The sequence below is a fragment of the Gekko japonicus genome, unplaced genomic scaffold (assembly GCF_001447785.1).
Source record: "Gekko japonicus isolate JY-2015 unplaced genomic scaffold, Gekko_japonicus_V1.1 scaffold889, whole genome shotgun sequence".
NCBI lineage: Eukaryota > Metazoa > Chordata > Lepidosauria > Squamata > Gekkonidae > Gekko > Gekko japonicus.
In genome coordinates this window covers 543096-567377 of record NW_015165262.1, presented here as the reverse complement: position 1 = coordinate 567377, position 24282 = coordinate 543096, and the positions used below count along the sequence as shown (strand labels likewise).

Genomic DNA, 24282 nt, shown 5'->3' with positions numbered 1-24282 from the left:
TTATCCTTCCTGCGATACTATCGTGATGCACAATGCATTTTCATATTTGAAATCTAATGCAAGGAGTTTTTAAAACAAAAACAAAATCAACATGCAAACAGGGATAAGCAGAGCTCTAAAATGCAAATTGCTAGTGTTAAATACACTATTCCCCAAATGCTATCATCAGTGTGATTTACAGTCTGCAGAGTCACCCAGGGCAGGAGGACTGGGGCAACTTGGCTTCCCCCCCCCCAAAAAAGCAAAGGGCCCTTCTGCCTCAGCCTCTTGCCCCAGCCCTGCCACATTCCTCATCAGAATGCTTGCTGTTTTGTTTAAAGAATTCTAGCATGTGACTCCCCAGGTCTGCACACGCGGGTTTTTGCAGGGGGGAGCAGCAGGGCCCCCAACACCACACCTGCTGCAGGCCCTGTAAACCCGAGGATGACCCCAGTCATCGTTAGTATAGGAACTTCAGCACCACCTTTCCATTGCAAGCTCCCTTCACATCTGAATGCCAAGCCAATTCTGAGCAGCCAGTTATTTGTCTGTCAAATTAAGAAAGGAACAAATACTTTACTTTGCTATATAAAGTTTGTAAAAAGTGGAAATATTAATCCAACAGGGTTGCAGCAGCAATCCCCAAAACGCAGTTCAGTTTATTGAATTTTTTGCATTTTCAAATCAGCAAAACCAGCTCAGATTGTGGTTGGAAGTTCACAACATATTTAAGTATGCAAAAGGAGGGGAGGGGGTCAATACATTAGTATAGGGATTATATATTTTTCCTGGAGCAGTAAAATCCCATTAGACGCAAGCATACAAACACGCATACGGAGACATACTTCAGTTCGCTATATATTCACTGTATACACCATTACAAGCAAGAATATGCATAGACAAAAGGGTACAATTGAATCTCTGTTAAATGGATTCAGACCATCAGCTGAGTGAAACAAATCAAAGCAATGCTTCTTGCAGATGTGGCTGCACGTGAACCATGCAAGAGTGCACAGCTATTTTTAAGAAAGGAAAAATAAAAATAAACCCATAAGTCAAGAATAACAGCGTCAGTTTTTGAAACACATGTTTTTGGACTAATGGGTTAAATCAAAGTCATCAAAGGTAATGTTTCCAAGAGAATGGTTGCTTTCCAAGGTTCTCCTGTTACCTCTGACACCGGGGAGTGGGGTCTACATTTATATGCTCTGAATGATTTCAGAAAGACATTGCCATAAGGAGGAAATGCTAAGTCAAGATAGGCCCTCTATGAAAGATGAAAGCGGTAGACAAAACATGTCCTGTTCCAAATCCACAGCACTTGTTGTACAAGAGTTATGATTAGAAAGGACAGCATCTCCTGGCTGGTACTGGAAGGAGAAGGTAGCAAAGGCTGTGTTACAGCAATGGAAATCTAATGCTCTTGGTAGCACAGATTTGTGGCTAAATCAGGGCCACAAATCCAATTCTGACCCCAAACAATCCATGCACAAGTATGAGGAACATTCTGCCTTAATTCTATGCATGCCCATTGGCCAGACATCTGCAGAGATGCAGTAATTATTCTGTTTAGCTGGTGGTAAATAAGGTACATTTGCATTATATGTACACTTGGCTCAAGTGCTATATTTACTGAAGAAATGTTTCCGTTTCTAGTCAAACCGTTTCAATTAGTTGAATTGTGAAGCACGCCTACTGGTGATTAGAGCACCTTATTTTCCAAACTGGGAATTTATATTGTCAGAGGGAGTGTGAGAAACAAAGCAACAATATGTATAGTACAACCAAGGTTGTCTAATATTTGACCTTATCAGATCATGAGTTGGTCCTTTTATAAGCATACTTCTTATAAGTATACTTGGTACCAATGCTCCCTCTAAGCGGTGGAGTCTTGTGAGCTAAAATTCTGCTTTATGAGCTACTGGCATTAAAGTTGTGAGCGAGTGATTTGGCTACTGCATAAATTAGTTTGCTCTGGAGCCATCCTTCCTGAGCTAAGACAAAAATGTGTGAGCCGGAGGCTAAGAAATTGTGAGCTAGCTCACACTAACTCAGAGGGAACACTATTTGGTACTGCCGTTGCAGAAGACCCTCTTATTTCTTCAACCCATATATTCAAAAAGGAAGACATAATAGACTGAAGGTGGTTTGGATGGGCAAATCCGAATTCAGAGAGCCCAGGAACAAAACCTTGTCCTTAACACATTTCCTGATTCTTACAGGTGGTGCTCCCCAAACAGTGATACGTAAGAATTATATGCTGGTGGCAATCCTAGGTCAAAGACTTTAGTGCATGGATTTTTAAGAGGATAACAAAAACCTCACAATACGTTATATTTTACATTTTTAAAAACCCTACTTGGATATTAATAAGCAGCATCTGTGCACCTCAGACAACTTTACGGAAAATCATGTAAAACTGACCATTTGAAATTGCAGTATGAAGGAAGGAAGTGAATGCTCAGTGATGTTCTCCATGCCGTTAATGTTTATGCTTCAGTGCTGTTTTAAAAACGTGATTATCTTAAGCAATCATTGACCAATTTAATTAATCAAAACTAAACATGCCATATGGGAGGGGGACACTGAGCCCATAGCATTATTGATTGTTGTAATTTCACCAAAATAGCCATTTTTCACTCAAGCTGAATAATTACAGACTTAGGACAGCCTCTTGTTTTGCATTCTGGAACTGTGCAATGGCTAAAAAATGAGTGCTTAAGATAGTGCATATATTTCAGTTCGCTGTAATGTCATTCTCTTTCAGTCCCCATTGACCACACTCAGCTTGGCAACACACAGAGATCGTCCTTACTGACAACTACAACTACAGTACTATGCACAAACTTGGGAGTAAGTGACATTCAACTCAGTGAGACTTCGTTCCCAGTAAACATGTGCAGGACAGAAAAGCTGTAAAGGCAGGAAATACTGAGACACAAAACATACATTTTTGAAAGGTGAAAACTCAAAAGTTTATTTATTTATTTATTTATTTATTGTATTTGTATACTGACTATCCCGTGAGCGGGCTCAGGGCGGGTCACAAAAGTTCTGCTTTTAATACAGGAATTGTAGAGTTCACCTGTACCTCAAGTGCATCTAGTCACGGGATAAAGCTATCCTTTCCCAAGAAGACAGGTTCAGGTTGGTCTGAAGCACGTTGGTCTGAAGCAACAGAACAAAGTTTGAGTCCAGTGGCACCTTTAAGACCAACAAAGTTTAATTCTGGGTATAAGCTTTACAGAAAAGCTTATACCCAGCATTAAACTTGTTGGTCTTAAAGGTGCCACTGGACTCAAACTTTGTTCTATACTTTTCCAAGCCACTATATAGCAGATTTTATTATCATTTACCTCCCACAGATAAGAGGAGACAGATAGGCCTTTCAAAATCTCCTTTGACTCATCATCAGCTCAGTCATGTGATGTGATTGTTTAAATGGGTGTTAATTAAAAATTTTAAATGGGTGTTAATTAAAAATTGTGCAAGCTAAACATCTGTTTAAAAGGGTCTCATTGAAATTAACTTGAGCAGCTGGAGGAAGAAACCAGGCCTTTTTGACTGTGGCTTCGAAGCTCCGGTAAAATTTACCTGTTGGTTTGCAAAAGGGCATGTGACGCCCATCTGTTCCCACAGATAGCTGTGGGGGGATCAGGCTAGGTTCATGCTTTTTGCTGCAGAACCACTGATAAAGGGTTACGTTTCTACATGTTGCTTTATGCTTTTAATGACTGTACACACAGTCTTAATACTTTTCCCCAGAGAGAAAAGATAAGTGAACTAAATTAGGAAAAGAACACTGATTACTGAGATCTATGACTCCTTTCCAAAGCTCTGCTGAGGTAGCTGTTAAAACATATCTTTGGGGTGTAAGATTACACTGGCAGTTGCGCGCTCATTAATGGCAAAGATCTGCCTTGAGAAGTTCTATGAAATCATGTATGATTTTTTTTATCAGCGGTGCTATAGCCCAACGTTTTGTTTTCCTCAAGATGTCAGAGGTGGAATTAGCATCTCAGGTTAAGCTATCCTTGCATATAATTGTAAGAAACCCAAAAGACTCAAGTTTAATGTAATTCCACCATATCACATCTCACTACCTTTGCATCAGGTTAAACCATGAAGCTTCACCCGCATTATCAAACAATAGTTCAAACTGAAGCCAACAGTGGGATGATATTTGCATCCTGCTTTATTTTGGCAATACAATCCCTTTTTTCTTGGCTCCAGAATCTTTCCTTATGAAAACAGAATTGTGCTTCACCGATTCCCCCCTTCTGCCTGCAGACCTCTGGTGCTGCATTCCAGCCTCAGCAACAGCCTGGTCCTGCTTTTTTGTGGGCAGGAAACGGGATATCTGCTGGTGGCAAAAAGGAAGAGGCAGGAAAGCCGCACTCCACAAACAGAGCTCTGCATGCTTTTTGTTTGACTCAAACCACAGGCCATTTGGCATAGCGGTTATCTGCCCCCTGTTGGGTTCAATTCTGTTGGGAGAGTTGGGGGCTCTCCCCCTCCTTCCCCACAGCATCATGGTACGTTGGTGCACACCCCGCCCCCCTGCCCCCGGGTTTCCCTGACTTTTCTATGATCTTTCTCAAACTGATTTGCTGAAAAGTGTTGAGAAAGACTGCAGTAGAGCTTGGACAGCTGCTGCATGGATGGGAAACTTTGGGTTTTCCTATCCATACGGCGGCCATTTTTACTGACACTGGCTCTGTGGCTTTTGGGGTTTTTTTTAAATTAGCAACTGAATATCATCATAATGTTAAAGCCTGTTACAAGTATTGCTATATTAATATAAGGATAGTCAATTGCCAGGTATTTTTTTAAAAAATTAAAAGTCCCCAGTGGCCCAGTAGAAAGGGGGGACGGCCCTCTGCTGGGGGACTGTGGCAAAGAAAGTGTGGAACAACCTGCCACATGAAAGCCCTGTTGCCTTTGTGCTGTATCAGCAGTTGCAACAGCAACAAATCTGTCTCCCTGTGTAACTCACCACAGACTTTTAATGTACAGCTTAATCAGTCTCTATTAGTGATCACCTGTCAGGCAAGGTGGGATATAAATCGAAATTAATAAATAAATAATAAATAAACATCTTGAGAGGCATTAGAATGTCAAACAATTCTACAGTATTCTGAATACTGTTAATCATTTTAAGCTAGAATGTTCTGCTTATCCTACTTTCAAAATTTTAAAAATAACATTCTAAAAGGTATCCTGGTGATCAGTATACACCCCCAACCCCAGAATTTATCAACTTGAAATCTATCCTATCTTTTCCTTTTTAAATCAAGTTCAGCAAAGCGTTAAGCAGAAGAGCTGTTACTGGTGGTCTTCGGAGGCTAGAAAGAGAAATGTACATGTACCCCCCCTTTTAAAGGAGCAGAAAAAGTATCCATCACCATTTGTAAAAGCTGCACCTGAAATGCAAGGCTGGCATTCTATAATCAAGAAGGGGGGGGGGGGACAAAAACAAGACACCAATGTCCCAAGACCCTTCAACAGGCAGCAGGAACCGAGCATGCAAGGGAGAAAACCCTTGCAAGGAAAGCGAGAGGGGAGATGCCTCTTTAAAAGGGACAGAATATATTGCATTCCCCATTTCCCAAGTTCACAGACAGTTCCGGCATATCTGCTCAAATGTTGTTTTGTTTAGAGGGTAACTTGCAGTCTCATATTCTTTCAAAAAAGCCAGATTCACTTACTTTAAACTCAGTGTTTTACACTTTTAACAAAGGGAGCAGAAGACACTGTACTAGGGGTGTGCATTTGGCTAAATTCGGCTAAATTATCAGTATTTTTCAGCTATTCATTCAAACAGATATAGATTTCTGGTATCATTTGTTTATCTAAAATGGCCAAGCCCTGAAAATTCTGGAAATATCTGGGATTTTCGGGACTGTCGGATAGAGAAACTTAAAGGGCGTTTAAAGACATTGCAATCCTTTTAAATGTCTTCCCCAAACCACACGACTCTATGGCGAGTGAACTCCAAAGGCGTTTAAAGAAGAAAAGTTGGTTTTTATACCCCACTCTTCATTACCTGAAGGAGTCTCAGAGGGTCTGAGAGAACGGACTGACCAAAGGTCACCCAGCTGGCTTCATGTGGAGGAGTGGGGAATCAAACTTGGTTCTCCAGATTAAAATCTGCCCCTCTTAACCACTACACCACACTGGCTCACCTTTGGAGTTCTCCAAGCCATGGAATCACATGATTTTTTTTATCAGCGGTGCTATAGCTGATATAAATGCCTTTTCCCCTTCCACTGAAATCAATTCTCCATTATAGCCTATGGGGACCATTGGCTATAATGATCCCCATAGGGTATAATGGAGTAAAAAATTTTTTTCAGGTTTCCCAAATATTTCCTGAATCCGAAAACCATACCAGCATTGGGATTCAGGAATATCAACAAATACCAATATTTTTCAGGTTCAATATACCCGAACACGGAAAATACTGGGGGGTTTTGCACACGCACCCCACACTGTACAGATGGCTCCTTCGGAAATTAATGAATTTGTAAGCATCAGAGACCAGAAGATCAATGACAGACATGTGGATGAACTGTAAACTGTTTCAGCAAAAACAAATAAAATTAAAAAGAAAGAATTTATTCACTAGGAAAACTTAAGAATTTACAGATGGGAGATAGGCAGAGCTGACTTCCATGGTGCTGGCCCACTGAAAGGCCACATTATACTGCAGTGCAAATAGGAGGAGGAGATTGGATTTATACCCCACCTCTCACTCAGAGTCTCAGAGCAGCTTACAAACTAATTCCCCTTCCCCTCCCCACAACAGACACCCTGTGAGGTAGGTGGGGCTGAGAGAGCTCTGAGAGAACTGCTCTTTCAACAGCTCTGACAGAACTATGGCTTGCCCAAAGTCATAGCAGCTACAAGTGGAGGAGTGAGGAATCAAATCTAGTTCTCCCAGATTAGAGTCCATGCACTTAACCACTACACCAAACTAGCTTTCAAAATTTCCCAGTTCCAAAAATTCATTTAATATATAGCCCTCAAATAGAGGATGTATCAAATACTAAACTGATAAGAACAGATACTACACTTGATCTTAGTCAAAAGGCCGAGACGCAATCTTATTTACTATTGATCTTATTAGGAAATACTACAGATCTTTTTTAAATAGTTTTTTAATTTTTAAAGACAAAAGTCTGCAAGAACCCTAGCAGTTGACCCAAATAAAACGAAGTGGGTGTCTCACAGTACACCTCAGAGATCAAGGACTGCATGTGCAGGTTCAGCACTTGCCTAAGGAGTCAGCAAGCGCCATTCTACTAGCAAATGGCAGCCACTACAATAGTTGAAGTGGAAAAGCTCCTCTTCCCCCACAGCAGCATGTCTTTTGAGAAGGTTACTAGATGGACAAACACTTAGAACTGTCTTCTGCTCCTGCTTCTTGACAGCCATGTTCTAGCAGACAACAAAAGAACAAAACTTGTAGGGTTACAGTTAGCTTGTAGATACTGGAGGGGAAAGTGTGACACCTGAGAATTTTTGTTTCACTCTGATGGAACAAGGAGCTCCTCCTCTCCTAATTTCAATAAACATTTTCTCCAGTTTTTCATGGGATGCCAACTTGTGGGAGTATAGGAAAAGCTCTTGGACTTTTCAAGAAAACAAGCCATCTAGAGGCAGATCCTCATTTCAACAAATTGTATTTGCTGACATTTGCACTGACATTTGCACCCAAACTTCCAAATACTAACGATTTGGGATTTTCTTTCCTAATAAGAACAAAATTTACCAGTATTCAAAAAATGCCTCACAAACAGACGGTGGGTATCAGAGGTGAAACTGCCTCAAGGAAAGCCTTCCGCCCAAATCTTGTAACTGTAATTGCAATCTAGTAACTGACCATACAGCTATCAGAGGAGTGATACCTTCCCTGATAAAAAGCCTTCTGAAGAGTCCAGATTCTACTGAAGCAATGCCCGTTTGTTTAGCCCATAATCCTTCACATCAGAAAGGATGTTCCTTATGGGAACATTAAGTCACTGCTTCTTCCACAAATATACAAATTTATCAAGTGAGGCAACTCAGCAGAGGACTGCTGCAATCTGAATTTATGCACCCTTATTTAAGAGCACTGCACTAGTCAGCATGCAGGGCTTCTCTCTTGAAAATACCCCCAAGAGCCCTCCAGACATCAACGCCCGCAAATGTAAGCGACTGAGAGCCTCAGAAAAGATCACTGCATTTAATTAGACACATATTTTTGTCATTATCCTGCTTTTCCTTTAATTCCCTGAGTATCTTTCAGTTAAAATCCTGAGGTGGGAAGCACAGGCCATGCATTTTAATAAGGTAAGACCTTAACTAGGCAGCTAGACAGACTTTGGCAGGCTCTAACTCTCCTCAAAAAATTCTGTTGCTGGACATCTGAGGCACAAAAAGAGAGATACAGAAAAGACAGAGCAGTGTCTCTGACAGGATTATTTTTCATCAATGCAGAAACAAGCAAGTTCTCAGGTTACACATAACTTAATGGCTTGGATCCTAACTAGAATTTTACAGGCATCGTGTGTGTGTGTGATTTTTGCAAATTGCTCCATCCAGTAGCAGCCCAGAACACACCCCAAAATGCTGCTCCAGGGGGATGGGAATCTTTCAGGAACAGCTTGAGGGGAAACAGAGGTCTCTGGGACCAGTAGACCAGCAAAAATTGCCCCTCTCCATGTCTGTGGAAATCTAAGTGGGATTTAAGCCACTCTCACCAAGATTCAAACAAGTTCTGCTCAGTTTGATTAAATTTACTTAATTGGAAGTTTGCATAGTCCTGTATCACCAACTCTGCTCAAAGTTTCATGTTCATTTCTACCTGTAGACAACCTTTCATGTACTACACAGGGTTTCCAGTCCCGGAAACTAGTGGAAGTCTGTGGGACAGGACATGGGTGTGTGTGTGTGCCATGGGCAATGACATGATATCACTTCCCAGTTTTCCCTGGAAGTGATATCGCACCATTGGAGTGAGGGCAATTTTTTGTTTATTTTTCTCCCGCCACCACTCTGAGCAGCAGCAGGAAGAGCGGGTTGCCAGCAGCAGGCAATCCTAATACTACATCTGTTATAAGACTTGTTTACACAAGACTCTGAAGCAAAGACAGATCACAAAAATCAGAAAAAAGGCAATTTTTAGTTGCTTGAGATTCTACTAAAAGTTCTGTGAATGAAATGGCTGAAACTAAATTCTTACTAGTGTTTTTTTTAATTAGATATGTTTTCTGTTCCATATTTTAAAATAAAGCCATTTTCTATTTCTAATAAAGAAAACCAATTTTTTAAGGTAATGGGGAAGATGATAAATATAGACTGTCCCTTTTCAAAGAAGGTGCACATGGGATTTGAAGCACAAATTGGTTGAATGAAGCACATGCTGACAAGTCAGTACCTGCCAAAAATCCTGATGAGAGGGGGAAAGGTTAGGAAGAAAGGGAAGAAAATGAGCAAAGGTTTGGTTATAGGAACAAAAAAGTACAACAAATCAAAGAATTATCAATATTACATCATAAAAAAGGAATCAGAGAACAAAATCAGTGACTCAGGAACAAGCAGCTGATGCACACTTAAATTAAGGTATAAAGAGGGTCATGGGAAATAAATAGGTGACGTTTAGGAAGTTACCTGCCAACATGTAAAAATTAAAATTAGTAATCACTATACAGAAAATTTTTCACTTTACGGCAACAGAATGGTCATGCCACAAAGCTTAGACAAAGGTAGCCAGCGGCCAGAAGTAACCTGCTCATGAACATAAAGTAATCATCACAAGAAAGGGGTGGATTTCTTTCCATTAACGCCCCCCCCCCCCCAAAATGTAAGATATTGCTCTGTTGTAATCCTTCACTCCCTTGGTTTCTATGCAGAAAGGAAAATCCTGGAAGCGACTCCTTACAACAGCATAATACCAATGATGTGTGGGTCCAGTGCCAGCATAAAAAGACTTTATCAACCCATTTCCTTAAATCTACAATAGTCTTCCTTGATGGACAATACTGGTATTGGGAATGAACCATAAACTCATTCACCATTGCCGTTATGAACAAATGACTAGTCCCAAGTTAATAAATAAGAAGCTGTCAGAATCCTCCTTCATGCGGAATACACTGGAATTCTTAACACTTGATCTTCGAGTATTCTGAAAAGGGCACAGTTGTGTTTGTGAATAATGGGTTAGATCTTTGATCCACAGACACAAGGACTGTAAAACTCTCCCACTACAGCAGTCCCTTCATACCTTGGCAAAGTTGATTTCTGGGATCACAGGACCCACACAGACTAACAGCCAAGCAAGTAGGGAGCAGTACCAAGTAAGAGAATGGCCGTAAAAATCCCCTCTTTTTGTTCTCCCCCCCTCACAACTCCACCGACAGGAGAAGCAGCAACGGCCATTTCATCCCCTTGCCTCTCCACGCCCCAGCACCCCTGACCTATTACTGCATATGTGTCCTCTGTCTCCCGAATCAACTTTCCCAGGGATGGGAAAGGACTCCTAAGAAGGGGAGAGGAAAGAGTTGCAATTGTCAATGCCTGCTGCTAACAGATCCAACCCAATCACTCATGCCTTTAAGGTAGACACAAGTAGGATGTCACATCGTGCCCCTTTCCCAGTCACTATACATTCTAAGGGCAAAGCAGCAATTCATACATACACGAATGCACCCTTCAGAACTAATGCAGGGCACATGAATTTTGGATTCAAGTTTTGCTTACTGTAACACAAAACACAGCATGAGAAATCAGCCTAAAAACAGAAATGAACAATTTACAGAAGCCAACAAGTTAAAAGAGCAAAAGACAAGCAACTGTTAAAGTGACAAATCTGACTGACAGAGGTTGAGTAAGAGAATGTACGAAATTCACTGTACATTCTTTTATGTCACATAAATTCTTGTATCTGTGCAATAAGATCTCTCAGGTTAGGTGCCTGACAGTTTGAATTTTTCCCTGTTTAGTCAACAGCAGAGCAGAATGATAGATATGTAAAGAACCTTCCTACAGAAAGAGCAGTTCATGGAAAGATAATCAAAACCAGACCCCGGAAACATTCTGCAGCACCAAATCAAATTATCTGGATGCGTTCAGACACACTTCTTTATGTGATGACAGGACAGGCTGGGCAGAACAACGAAGTGTATTTATCACACGACTGACTGGCAGTCTGAAACCTCTGAAGACTGACCGTAGTGAGGGTTTTTTAAAAAGCACCAAACTTAGCACATATTACTTTGGTTATGATCCTGCATGCTCAAGAAACACAGCAGTGCTATGAAGACAGAATTCGTATCCTGTTCTCCAGGCCCACCAGGAGCACTGTAGCGCCATTAAAAATTAAAGGCCAGCCAATAAGAACAAAGGAGGAAAACAAGCCAACCAGCCACCTCTCATTGGCTTGTAAATGTTCCTGAACTACCACATAAGAGGACAAGGCAGAAAACACTGCTGGGATCCTGCATGTCCTACTGCTTTCTTATACTGGCAATTCTGAAAGAAGGACGGGAGGTAAAGTTGGTTATGGGTATCCAGAGAGAGGGCAGTTAAAATGACAACGAGGGTGTTTTTCCCTTTTGAAACCTTAAGGGAGACGGGCTGTTTCATGTACTGCATTTCTCCTGCACAGAAACTATTTCAGGAAAAGGGGGAAAATGTGTATCCACTTATGAAGGAGAATTCCTAGCACTAACTGTGCTACGGTTTCACATTTGAAAGCTGCCAAGCTGTGACATGGAAAGTAGCCCTAACAGTGATAGAGACATATATATCTATATCTATTCTGAGCAGGACATTGCTTCTTCAGCTTCAGTACTACACATGCCAGTTATGGAGCAACTTTTTTGAGCCTTATAGGTTTGGATGCACTTATCAGGGAGAGAGGCCTGGGGAAAAACCCAAAAACCTCTCTGCTCTGATTGCCTTCAAAATCACGTGCAACTTTGCTTGTTGCTACCAGGTATCATTTTAAACAGGAGCAGCAGCCAGCCCTTCATTAAAAATGGTAGCCAGCAGAGGTCATTTCGGGGGGGAACGTGGGGGTACGGGGGCGGGGCACATGACGAAGCCCTGCCCCCTGCTTCCGGCCGCCCCGCTTCCGGCCCTCATTCACCTTGCACTCCCGCCGGCTTTGCAGGTCCACCGCCGGGCCCCTGATGGGGCTCGGCAGTGGAGCTGCAAGGCCGGCGGCGGCCGGGACCGTTGGGGGCGGGGTGTGTGGCCTTATGACACATTTCCGGTGATGTCAGGGTGTGTGGCCTTATGACACACTTCTGGTGATGTCAGGGTTTGTGGCATATGTTAATGAGTTATGCTAAGGAGTTCCCCTAGCTCTTTTTCTACGAAATGACCCCTGGTAGCCAGCCTGCCCCACCTCCCCTGCCCCACCCTGGGTTTAGGAAGCTCACCTTCCCATCGTAGCGTTTCACCACAAACTGATCAAGGCCAAGGTCTGAAAGAAACAAAAAACACACATTGATGTAATATTGCTTGCGTATTATGAGGCTTTTTTCCAAACCGATTTTATAGACATTGTTTTAAAGCTGTAACCAGGGGAAGCAACGCCTTAGAGTTAATAGTTTATTTTACAGCTTATGAAATATTTACAAGCTCAGATAATAAAGTCTTCTCTCTCCATCTCTGAAAAACTAAGTGGTTATCATGGGAGGATGGCTGGCTATACTCCGCTTCAGCATAAGTCTAAAACACAAAGCCATACCAATATCTTTCCGTGCTACCTTGTAGAATACATTCTAGCAATCCCTCCCTGCATTATTCTCACACAGGACATGCCATCAGTAGACTGAATTATTTTACTATTCACTAACATACATAATCTATGAGTTAAGTGATTGCTTTTTATGCTCTCCCAACTAAACAGGCATAAAAGGTAAATTTGCAGTGCATTACACAGAGGGAGAAAAAAACAACAACCCAGCAATCAAAATTGGGTCTCAAATGAGAGGATGTCACTTAGGAATCCAAAATTTGGGATAGCATTTTTCAGAAAATCTATATAAATCAATGAAATAAAGCAAAAAGGGTTAGCAACCAAATATATTAACCACTGTAAAAAAGCGGGGGGAAGAGACCTGTAAAAAGCAAACACAGCTGTGTAGTCCCACTGCATGCTTAGGTAAACTCCACACAGTGTGTTATAAATGGTTCCATTTGTTTCTGTCACACACAAATGCAGCCAGTGAATTTATGCTTCAAATGTGCAGGGGCAAAAGATAGCTGAGCATCCCCAGATGAATCATTAGAGAGCATCCTTAATATTACAGAAGAAGGGAGTCATATTTCTGGATACAAAATTAATCAGGATGAATTTACAAGGGCTGAACCTTAATTAGGAACAGAGGCAAGAATTAAATAGAAAACCTTTGAACAGCATGAATCGAGCATGCAATGAAATATTTGGGACTTATCAGAAAAATCTCAGGCAGTGATTCATGTTCAATTAGGAGCCAGTTATTTAAAAAAATAAAAGGCTTAAAGGGATTTGAAAATCTAAAATGGTCCTCTTTTGGCAGTGCCAAGAAGAATATTTCACTATTTGTGCTTAAAACATTATCTTTCAAAACCCCGAGATTAGTCCAAGGAACTGGCCACAAAATACAAAAAAGGTATCCAATTTTGTTCGGGAGAATAAGTTTATAAAGATCAAACTTGTTCTGTGTACTAGCTATGGCTATGTACTCACTTAAAGTCATGACACAAGGACAGGATACTGAACAACAAATCCTGGTACCACTGAAAGCTTCACTAAGACTTTTTATGCTAGACAGTTAATTGTATTTTACAGTATATGCTAATCCCTGAGCAAAACTAATTGGAAGAATATATGTTTACAAGGTCTCCTTTTGAATCAATCATAAATGTTAAGAACTTCAGTTTTTAACTTCAGCCTGGTCCACTTAACATGGGACAAGAAAGGCCATCTCTATACATATATTGACTAGATTAAACAATAACAAACCCAGCATATGATCAAGTGGTCCAAAAGAGGTACAGTAATAAACCACCTTTTATCAATACGGACAGGTCAGGCATTTCATTACTCAGAAATCAAGCAGAAAAACAGACTTGTGGGAATTAACAAAGTGTCCGGGAAAATGCCAATTAGTGACCGTTTGACAATAAAGGATTGTGTTTAAACTCTACAATTTTATTAATGAAGGGGAAAGTGGAAACCAATGAAGAGCTTTTCAGGCAAACTACACAAATCCAGAGATCACACAATTAATCAAGTTTGACGGGATTCCAGTGTGAGAGCACTCATCAATAGTATATACCATTTTTAAAAATTAAAAGATGCATAGAATGAAAGCGGTATAATTTTATTTATTTATTTGTTTGTTCAAATTTATAGCCCGCCCTCCCCGGAACGGGCTCAGGGCGGCTCACAAATAGGGCAACATGTGCCAATAGTTAAAACACAAATAGGGCAAAAAATGCCAATAGTTTATACATGCCCGGGTTATTCCATTCCCTGTTATGGTGGCTGAAACTGAAAAAATACTGGGAAGAGCCAGTATGGAATAGAGGCCCAGGTTCAAATCCCCACCCTGGCATGGAAGCCGGATGGATGACCTTTGGCCAACGTACCTCATAGGACGGCTGTGAGGATAAAATGGGAAAACAGAATGATATATGCTGCTTTGGGTCCCCCATCAGGGAGAAAGATATAAGTAAAGAAGTAAAGAAAGAAGTACATATATAAATCAATAGATCTTGGAAGTGATTAGCAGACCTAATGAAAGTACAACCCAGGGGTAGTTCTACTGGAATATCTGGAAATGAATGGTGATTCAGAAGCAGCAGCAACCTATGAACAAACTAAGGGGATCTATTCTACATATCCCATGGTTTGGAAGAAGCCTCTTGGCTTCCTCCCCATCATGCATAGCTCCCTTCTCAGCTTCCTACTAAGTACTTGAATTCGTGAACTATGCTTAGTGTTTGCCCTCCAAACCAGAATCCTCTGCAAAGACTGTTTAGCCAAGAAACTGAAATTAAGATTTCCTCTTATTAGAAAAGAAAGGCAGGGGGGGGGGGGGGGTTGGGTTCCAGGAAGGTGCTGAAATGGAGAAACTATAGACACAGGATCTTTTAATAACAGTTGGATAAAACCTGTGTCAGTCTTGGAAGGATCACTGTAACATTAGACAATTTCCTGCTTATTGTTTCATTATTATGTTTTATTAATTGTTTTTCAGACTTCGCTCTTGTTAATAAAGTTTGGGCACATGCAAACAAAATTCTTGGACAAGATTTTAAACAGATTCAGATGGGTAGCCGTGTATTACTCAGACTAGCAAAAGTGAACAAATTAAAAAGAAGCATGAAGAAAGGTTGAGGGAAAATTGCAGCCCTTGATCAGAAAGGTAGACAATATATCACTACCCCCTTTTTATGAGTGAAAGTGATAAAATGTTCTCCAAATACCCAAGAACTTCATAATGGTCATGGTGCAGAAAATGGAGTTATTAATCAGCTCAGAATCTTTTAGTCCCTCCTAAGATAGGGCAATAAAAATTCCTCTTCATCAGTTTCCCATACTGAGAAGTTATAAGATTGTCAAATACCATGCTGGATTTATGGATTTTACATTGAAGAACTATCACCTACGCATTTTTTTCCATTGCTTGCCAAAAGATAAGCACATACTTTTAATTTTCTCTATGGGCAATGGGAGAGTTAAGTAGATGCTTAGAATGTCTTTCAGAGAAACCAGTTAGACATTAGTGTGGATGGATCACCCCCTATGTATTAAAAATCCTAACTATAAATATATGTTGATGGGGTCCAAACTGGTGGTAACCAATCCGACAGAGATCTTGGAGTAATGGTAGATAACTCCCTGAAAATGTCAATTCAGTCTGCAACTGCAATAAAAAAGGCAAATGCTATGCTGAGAATTATTAGGAAGGGGATTTAAAACAAAACAGCCAGTATCATAATGCCACTGTATAAATCTATGGTGTGGCCTCATTCGGAAGTGTGTACAGTTCTGGTTTCTGTACCTCAAAAAAGATATTATAGCACTAGAAAAAGTGCAGGAAACGTCAACTAAAATGATTAAGGGGGTGGAATACCTTCCCTATGAAGAAAGGTTAAAGAGGTTAGGTCTCTTTCCCCTGGAGAAACGACTTAGGGGTGACATGATATAGTTTTACAAAATTATTCATGGGATAGAGGAGGTAGAGAAAGAAGTACTTTTCTTCCTTTCTCACAATACAAGAACTCGTGGGCATTCAATAAAATTAATGAGCAGTAGGTTTAGAACAGATAAAAGGAAGTACTTCTTCACCCAAAGAAGTGGTGGTGGCTACACCCAAACTGGTGGTGGCTACAAGCATAGACAGCTTCAAGAGTGGACTGGATAAACATATGGAGCAGAGGTCCATCTGTGGCTATTAGTCACAAGGTATAGAGGGAACACTATGTCTGGAGTAGTGATGTTCTGTATTCTTGGTGTTTGGGGGGCCAACAGTGGGAGGGCTTCTGAAGTTCTGTCCCTGCTGGTGGACCTCCTGATGGCACCTAGGTTTTGGACACTGTATGACACAGAGTGTTGAACTAGATGGGCCACTGGCCAGATCCAACATGGCTTCTCTTATGTTCTTACACTATAAACTTTATGGTTATCACTATCTCATGGGTTACAAAAAATGGAACCACCACGTACAGAGGTTGGATCTCTCTGAACACCAAAAGGTAGAAACAACCATCATCTTCATGCCCATCTGTGAGCACTTGGAAAATATACTGGCAAGGTAGTTCTTGTATGTGCACAACAGCCTCCTCCAAACCTTATTTAATAAATTTGCCTGGCTATTGTTGGCTTGGATCTGACACACCAACCCAACAAGGCTATTAGACTGATAAAGTACCGTAAATTGTTTTGTACCTTGAAAAATGCTACAGAAGTGAGAAATTGCATATAGCCTGTCAAAAAGGTTCTTAAGAACATTTTTCAAAATACCTACTCCTCCCAAAAATGTATACTCTTTAAAACATGCACATATAGCATAACAAATCAGTGAGAAATCTTCACTGAAATTAATTACTAAACATTTTCATCTTCTTTACGACAATTTTTTTAAAAGCTGTGGAGTATCTGAGCTACTCCTCAGAAATGCCTAAGAAGATATCAAAAAGTACAGAAGAGAAACTGCTAGGCAATAGGTGTCTGTCACAAAGTTATTAAAATGCCATCAGACAGCAACCCAGGTCACCAACAACCAACATTCACTATAATGAAGAGCCTCTCACAGTTTTTAATTATTTCCCATAAGGATTCCTCTACGCCTATTGCTCATCCCAAACACATTCTCTCAGTAAAAATTGTCATTATATGATAATACCCCATTCTTACACAGCTGTCCAGAGCAACTGTGTGGTCCTGAGATGATACTAATGTTCCAATAACATTTGACTACCAATTGCAGAAGTTTCCTCATTTTTTTTCTTACTACAACAATACTGCAGCCCTCTAAACGTGGTCCGCCATTAATGTGTCCTCTGATAAAGGCTGCTATAGCAGAACACTGAAATGATCAAATAGCTGCAGATGAGTTAAGCAGGTGAGCAAAGTTAAACGTAAACTTCCAGGGAATCTTGTCAGACCCAAAGCATGAGGGAGGATTTACTGGAATACAACGTCGCACAATTCAAGGCAGGCTGGTGCATAACAGACACAAGAGATTACATTATAAATCAGGAAGTTCACTAGGAAACCCTCTCCCATTTCCAGACTTAGCCCTCCTATACACAGTGTAGGAATAGTAAGTGATCTATGCTACAGGAGTGTTGTAGTTCTTACAAATATATCTGTGGTTTGCAGAGAGCTATCTTAGCAATTACCATCAACCAAAAGAGCCACATTTACTTCCATCAAGAGCCACAGCCAGCACTGGGGCACACAGCGTGGTGCCCCCTATCAAAACTACAGTGCCCCCCACCACGCCAGCCTGAAGCCCACCTCCAGCCAGTGCTCCGTTCTCTGTGGGCTTGCTGAACTTCACCTCCAGCGCCCGACAACCTCCAGCCTTGCTCTGGGCTTTCATGAGGCCTTCAAGCAAATGAAGGTGGGAGGGGTATCTGCCTATGGGTGGGCTGGGACACTGGCAAGGCTCCTCTTCACATGGGCCGACTATCTTTCTCCTCTCTTACGCACCACGGTGGTGGTGGAGGAGACACTGGAGCAAGTGCAGGAGCAGTGCATCCTTGCCACTGCCAAGCCCGGCAGTGGATGCCAGTGGGGGGGTGCCTGGGGGGGGCGGTGCAGGAGCAGATTGGGGCTGGCTGAACTGGGAAGGATCCAGAGTGAAGCTGGGCAGAAGGCAAGGGGAGGCGGGCACAACAGGCTACCCTGGAGATCCCCTGAACTTGGCAAGGGGGGCATGCGCTTGTGATTATTATTTTTTGGAAGGGCAGCGGTGGCAGCAGCTGTTCCCCCTTTCCCTCCCTCTCTGTAGTGGCATGTCCCCAGAGCTCCCTGGCGTGCATCTTCCTCCTTCCCTCCTCTGACTCAGAGGCTTCATCCCAAGCAACGCAGGCACAGTAGAGGGGAGGAAGCTGACCAGGGTAAGGAGGTACTACTCCTCTCCCTGCCCCCCACTCCTTCTCTCTCCCCTGCTCCATTTAATTAATTTAAATTTAATTAGCTCCTGTCATGGCCCCCCCCACACACACAAAAAATTCCTGGCGACAGGGCTGCTTCCATCCCTGGCATGAGGCCTGCAACTCAGGGAGACTCACAGTTTGGCAGTGGCTGTTTCCACATGGGAACCACCTGCCAACCACAAGCCCCACTAGGCAAAAGCCCTGCCCACTTTCCTGAAACATGGGATAGGTGCCAGACTGGAAAACAGTGCTCAGAAGAGCCCCGAGCCACTCCATGAAATTAACTGAACTAGATAATGTATACAAGGCACTTTGAACATTATAAAGTGCCATATAAGTGCTAATAATTAGTACCCAACATCCTACCTCTAGCCGTGGCAGTTCCTAGTGCTTCAAAGGAAGGTGAAACCCCTTCCTTGGGGGGGGGGAGAGAAAGGGAGGGAGGGAGGGAGATCACTAAAACCGTTATTGTTTTGCATCACAATTCAGAGTCATTTCACACATTATATAACAAGTTTGTACATGCTTCTGTGTACATTTAGTTGGAAGCCATAGCTAATACAAACTCTGGTGAGTATATCTATTTGATATACAAAAATTAAAAGGAGTTTACTGGCCCCTAAAAGGCTAACAAAATTTCATATCACCATAAGCATTCATGAACTAGAGCATACTACTTCAGATGCAATATAGTGGCTCCTCACAAACAGACCATTTATGCAAGAGACACATCATCTTTTCAAACGCTTTTTGCTATTTTCACATATTTAGGTGTACACCTAAAACTGTACTCTCTGAAGAGTGCCAATGACCTTCCTCCATCCAATACAAGCCTATTAACTAGTTTCAGTACATTCACAGAGTACTTCTAAGTTTAATTTCCCCCCTGCAAATGGGCACATTAAGGCATCTTAATTTTTGTTTAATGATCATTTTGGCAAATATCATATACTTGCTGTGATTTGAGACTAAAATCCACCATAAATGTACATCTTTAATATCTGTTTATAAAAGAGAAATATTTCCAGTCATAATTCATGATCACTGTACCAGAGGTCATTTCGTAGAAAAAGAGGTGCAGGAACTCATTAGCATACCTGCTATTAGCATAATCATTAGCATATGCCACGCCCCCTGACATCACCGGAAGTGTGTCAGAAGGGGAAGCAAAAACGGGGGGGAGGCATCTTCAAAAGCCTCCCCTTCCCTTCCCCAGCCGGCCTGCCAAGGTGAGCTGGGGGGGTAAGCAAAGAGAGAAGGGGTGTAAAGTTTAAACCCCTTCCCTCTAGAGTCGTGCTGCAGGGGCGGCAGGATCTTTCCATTGTATTCTGCTGCACGACTCGAGAGAGAAGGGGTTTAAACTTTAAACCCTCTCTCACTTCGCTTCCCCCCCGGCCTGCCCTGGCAGGAAGCCAGGCATTTAAATCCCCTCCCCCCGAGTCTCTCCACAAAAGCGGAGCAGCTCAGGAGACTGGCTGGAGACAGGAAGGGGAGCCCAGCCGACATGCCTGGCTTCCCTGGGCACTGTTCTCTGAGTCCACTGTGGCTGCGGGGCACTCGGAGAAGATCATGCAGGGAAGCGAGGCATTTAATTCTCCCCCTTCGTGAGGGGGCAGGGCCTGGGCTTGTTACTGCCAGAGCGCCGCTTTGGGGCGCTCCGGCAGGAAACGACCCCTGCTGTAAGCTAAACCACAACTAAAATTATGAGCAGAACACTCGTACATATAAGCTTTGTACTTCTTGTACACCAAACCCTGTCTTTAGGTAGGAATTTGTTTGTTACTATAGGGCAGGCACTGAAGCAGTGGGTTAGCCATCCCCAAAACTACCTATCCAGGAGATGGGTAAATATTTGCCTACCTAAACTGGGTGCAAGCTAGCTTTGCCTAAGGGCATGGATGGCAAACCATGACTCCTCCCCTCCTTCGAGTAAGAGAGAAACAACAGCAGAGCATGAACTTCCATTTTATTTTACCATAGAGGAGATGTAGAGAAATGCTGAACCACCTAGCCCACATGGTCTATGTCTGCACAGCCACCTACTCTACTTTTCACAGGGGCTCACGTCCACAGCCAGCTATCTTCAGGCCAGATGAAACCTCATGCCAACAAGGATCAGGTTATTTTGACTACTATGGTAGGCAGACCCAAACCAACAATAATAAGTTTGGTCACTAGGAAGAACTGCAGGGCTGGGGCATAAACAAACCAGGAATTCCTTCTCCCATGAGATTGCTGAGCTCCAGGGATGGAGAAACAGCTTCCTGCTACTCTGATATTGAAACTCAGTAGTCTGGTACTTTAGTGTGACTCACCTATAGTGGAAGTTTGGAGCTGACTAAGAAGTTGCTTATCTAGCACAGGAGAAGGGAAGTTTTACCATCTTCTCCCTTTCCTGCACGGGAGTCCGGGAGTGGGGAACAACACAACTCAAGCAGGCCGATTTTCCCTCTTCTAGGTCCTCACAACTTTTTTGATAGACTATCAGCTTCTTTCCATGCCTCTTGGGGGGTGGTAAGGAGAACCAGTCCTCATCCAGGATTTTTTTTTGGGGGGGGGGTGTCTGCTGCTTTTACTCTCTCTCTCTCTCTCTCTCCCACACACACACACACACACACACACACACACACACACACACAACCAATATCTTTGGGGTCTTCTTTAAATATTGCACTAGACAAGTTAATGTGAGCTGTCACCCTTAAAAAAACAAAACAGAACAACTTACTAAAGCAAAGACGTTAAACCAGCAAAGGAAGGTGACAGACTTGATGGAGAGAGACTGAGCAAAGGAATAGATAACGCTCCCTATAAATCCCTGCACAGTTTTTCATCAGTGCAATGTGATCTCTGAAATTCCTTGACAGTTTGATTTTCTGTCAGTCAGCAGCACGGGCCTGTTATTTATTCACCAGAGAGAGTAAAAAGTGCTTGGGGTGGGCATTTTGCAGTGGGAGAGTGGCAGGGCAGGAAAGGGGGCATTTTCCCTCCAGGTTTTCCTTCTTGAAAAAGAAGAATAGTAGGCTTTTATATCCTCCTTTTCTCTACCTTAAGAAGTCTCAAAGCGGCTTACGATCGCCTTCCCTTCCTCTCCCCACAACAGCCACTTTGTGAGGTAGGTGGGGCAGAGAGAGTTCTGAGAGAACTGTGACTGGCCCAAGGTCCCCCAACAAGCTACACGTGGAGGAGGAGTGGAGGAATCAAACCCACTTCTCCAGATTAGAGTCCACTGCTCTTAAGCACTACACCATGCTGGCTCTCAGCAGACGCATTTGGGAAAAGACTTGAGGGGAGTGGGTTGTCCTTAAAATGATCACAGAATTAAACATGTTTATTTCTGCCCTAACAGAGAGAAGACCTGTGCCTTGGTCTCGTGCTGTCACAGCATGCCATAGCGCACGAAGGCTGCATGAACACAGTTGGTGCCCACTGCCTGACTGAATGGCCATAATCACTGCTACCAGAAGAAATCATGATCTGCATTTAGATGGATGTTTTGCAGTGTTCAGGAGTATTTCACTGCAGGTGAAAGGGCCCGAGGGTGAGAGATGGCAGCTTGCTTAAGACCCCCTCAAAAGAGACTGGAAATGAGGACCTCCTGCTTCATGGTCAGTCTCTCAGCAGCCATGCTAGAATACATGTGTGCGCACACAGTTTAACTTAAGGATGAGTCCTACGAAGGACAAATATTGAGAGAATATTTTCACTACAAGAGGCAGAGATTCAAAACCCAGCTCCGCCTGAGTCCTCAAGGGTAAGCCAGTTTCTCTCTGCCCAGCCTTCTTTATGGGGTACTTAGCAGGAATACGCAAGAACTGTAGAGCCCATTATACATCAGAGTCCTGAACTAATGATTAATTGCAACCTTCATTTCTAATAAAGGCCCAGCTCAAGCATGCAGCAAGAGCTCAGATGCTTAGTGACATCGTTGATGGCAGGAGACGGCTGGCAAGGAAAGCTCTCCTGCTGCAAAAGCTTCCTTCTAGAACAAGGAACAGACTCCGGGCTGCTGTCTAGCCCGGTGTTAACAGAATACTGAAGGTCAAGGATTCCATAAGGAGGCACCTGCCTGTCTTGACAAGTCAGACTATTTCAACTGCATGAGCAACTCAACCACCCTATTATGGTTTTGGAAAGCCGGGGGGGGACTTCAAGAGTGGATGCAGAGGCAGGCTCAATGGCCAGCCCATAGATGTTTCCCCCAAAACTGCTCCCAAGCTCAACAAAGGCCAAATCTTTTTTTTTTTTAATTCCCGGAGGGATATTTTTTTATTTTGCAAATACTACAAAAACTACAAAAAAATATTAGGGAAGGGACTACAACTAAGGATAAAGGAAAGCAAACCACACTAAACTAAAACCCCAAGAGGAGAAGATCTTTTCACTGTTAGCAAAAATGTTAGTACAATTAGTTTTAGTATCACAATTAACTTGTAGAGTTCTTGCTTAGAACAATTCGCTATTTATATGTTATTTTGTTAGTTGTTATGAGACGAGTCTCTGATCATCTTCTTATTCTTCGCTTCAAAAGGCCATTTTCCAAGTCCTTCTGCCTTTACTTCGGCTTTCTGTCTCTAAAATCATATACCACTCTGGCTGGTCCTGCACCCTTTTCTACCGCAGAATCCTCTTCCGTTCCCGAGGTAGCAGAGTCACTAGACTTCATTTCTTCCTCTTTGGACTCTTCGTCTGTCCCCAGCTGACGTCTCAAAAATTCTTTGGCTTTAAAAGTGGAGTCTGTCTTCTCTCTTCTATCCAGAGGTCATTTCGGGGGGGATCGCGGGGGATCGCAGTTCCCCCGGGTGAGGTATGGGGGCGGGGCACATGACGAAGCCCCGCCCCCTGCTTCCGGCTACCCCGCTTCCGGCCCTCATTCAGCCAGGAGGAGGCAGGAGAAGAGGGAGGGTAAGTTGCTTCCTCCCTGCCTCTCCCCACCCTCATGGGGCACGGCAGTGGAGCTGCAAGGCCGGCAGCGGCAGCCGGGACCGTTGGGGGCAGAGTGTGTGGCCTTATGACAGACTTCCAGTGATGTCAGGGGGTGTGGCATATGCTAATGAGTTATGCTAATGAATTCCCCTAGCTCTTTTTCTACGAAACGACCCCTGCTTCTATCGTTGATCTTAAAGATGACACCCTCCAAAATCGCCCACCTGTACGATATCCCATTAGTTTGAAGAAAAGAAATTAAGTTCTTGTAATTTTTCCTCTTTTGTCTAATTTCAGGTTTTAATGGTTACATTTCCCATTTTCAGTAGAGTTGCTGAAGTTGCTTTTAAAATGGCATCTCTGGTTTGTCCTCTTACAAACCTGACCACTATTTCTCCAGGTAGGTTATTTTTTTAATGTAATTGGAGTATGCCCTATAGGCTGACTCCATTTCGTTTACCAGTTCATCCGGTTAAACCTATTACTGGAGTGATAATCTCACCAAGCACCCTCTTCAAGTCTTGCCGATCCGTTTCAGGAACCCCCTGAAACCTGAGAATCATGTTAGCTTTTCCCATCTGTAGCTGCAAAACTCGATTCTCTTGGCAATTCTGCTTCGTTTCCACATCTCCCAGCCTTTTCTTCAACTTCTTGCTTGTGGTGTCTATCTCTTTCATTTTCTCGTTTGCCTGCTCCACTTTTTTCTTTGTTTCATTCAGCTGAAGC

General features: G+C 42.6%; 1 protein-coding gene across 3 annotated transcripts in view; it reads right to left on the bottom strand.

Moving 5' to 3' along the window:
* Nucleotides 1-24282, bottom strand: part of MICU1 (mitochondrial calcium uptake 1) — a 267507-nt gene that overhangs the window by 157511 nt on the left and 85714 nt on the right. For 2 of the 3 annotated variants that reach the window (XM_015410186.1, XM_015410187.1), the window contains exon 5: nucleotides 12408-12451. In XM_015410186.1, coding sequence (XP_015265672.1) covers nucleotides 12408-12451 — 44 coding nt within the window. Of the gene's footprint in view, nucleotides 1-9400; nucleotides 9413-12407; nucleotides 12452-24282 lie in introns of all 3 variants that reach the window. The other variant, XM_015410185.1, reaches the window with a different exon arrangement.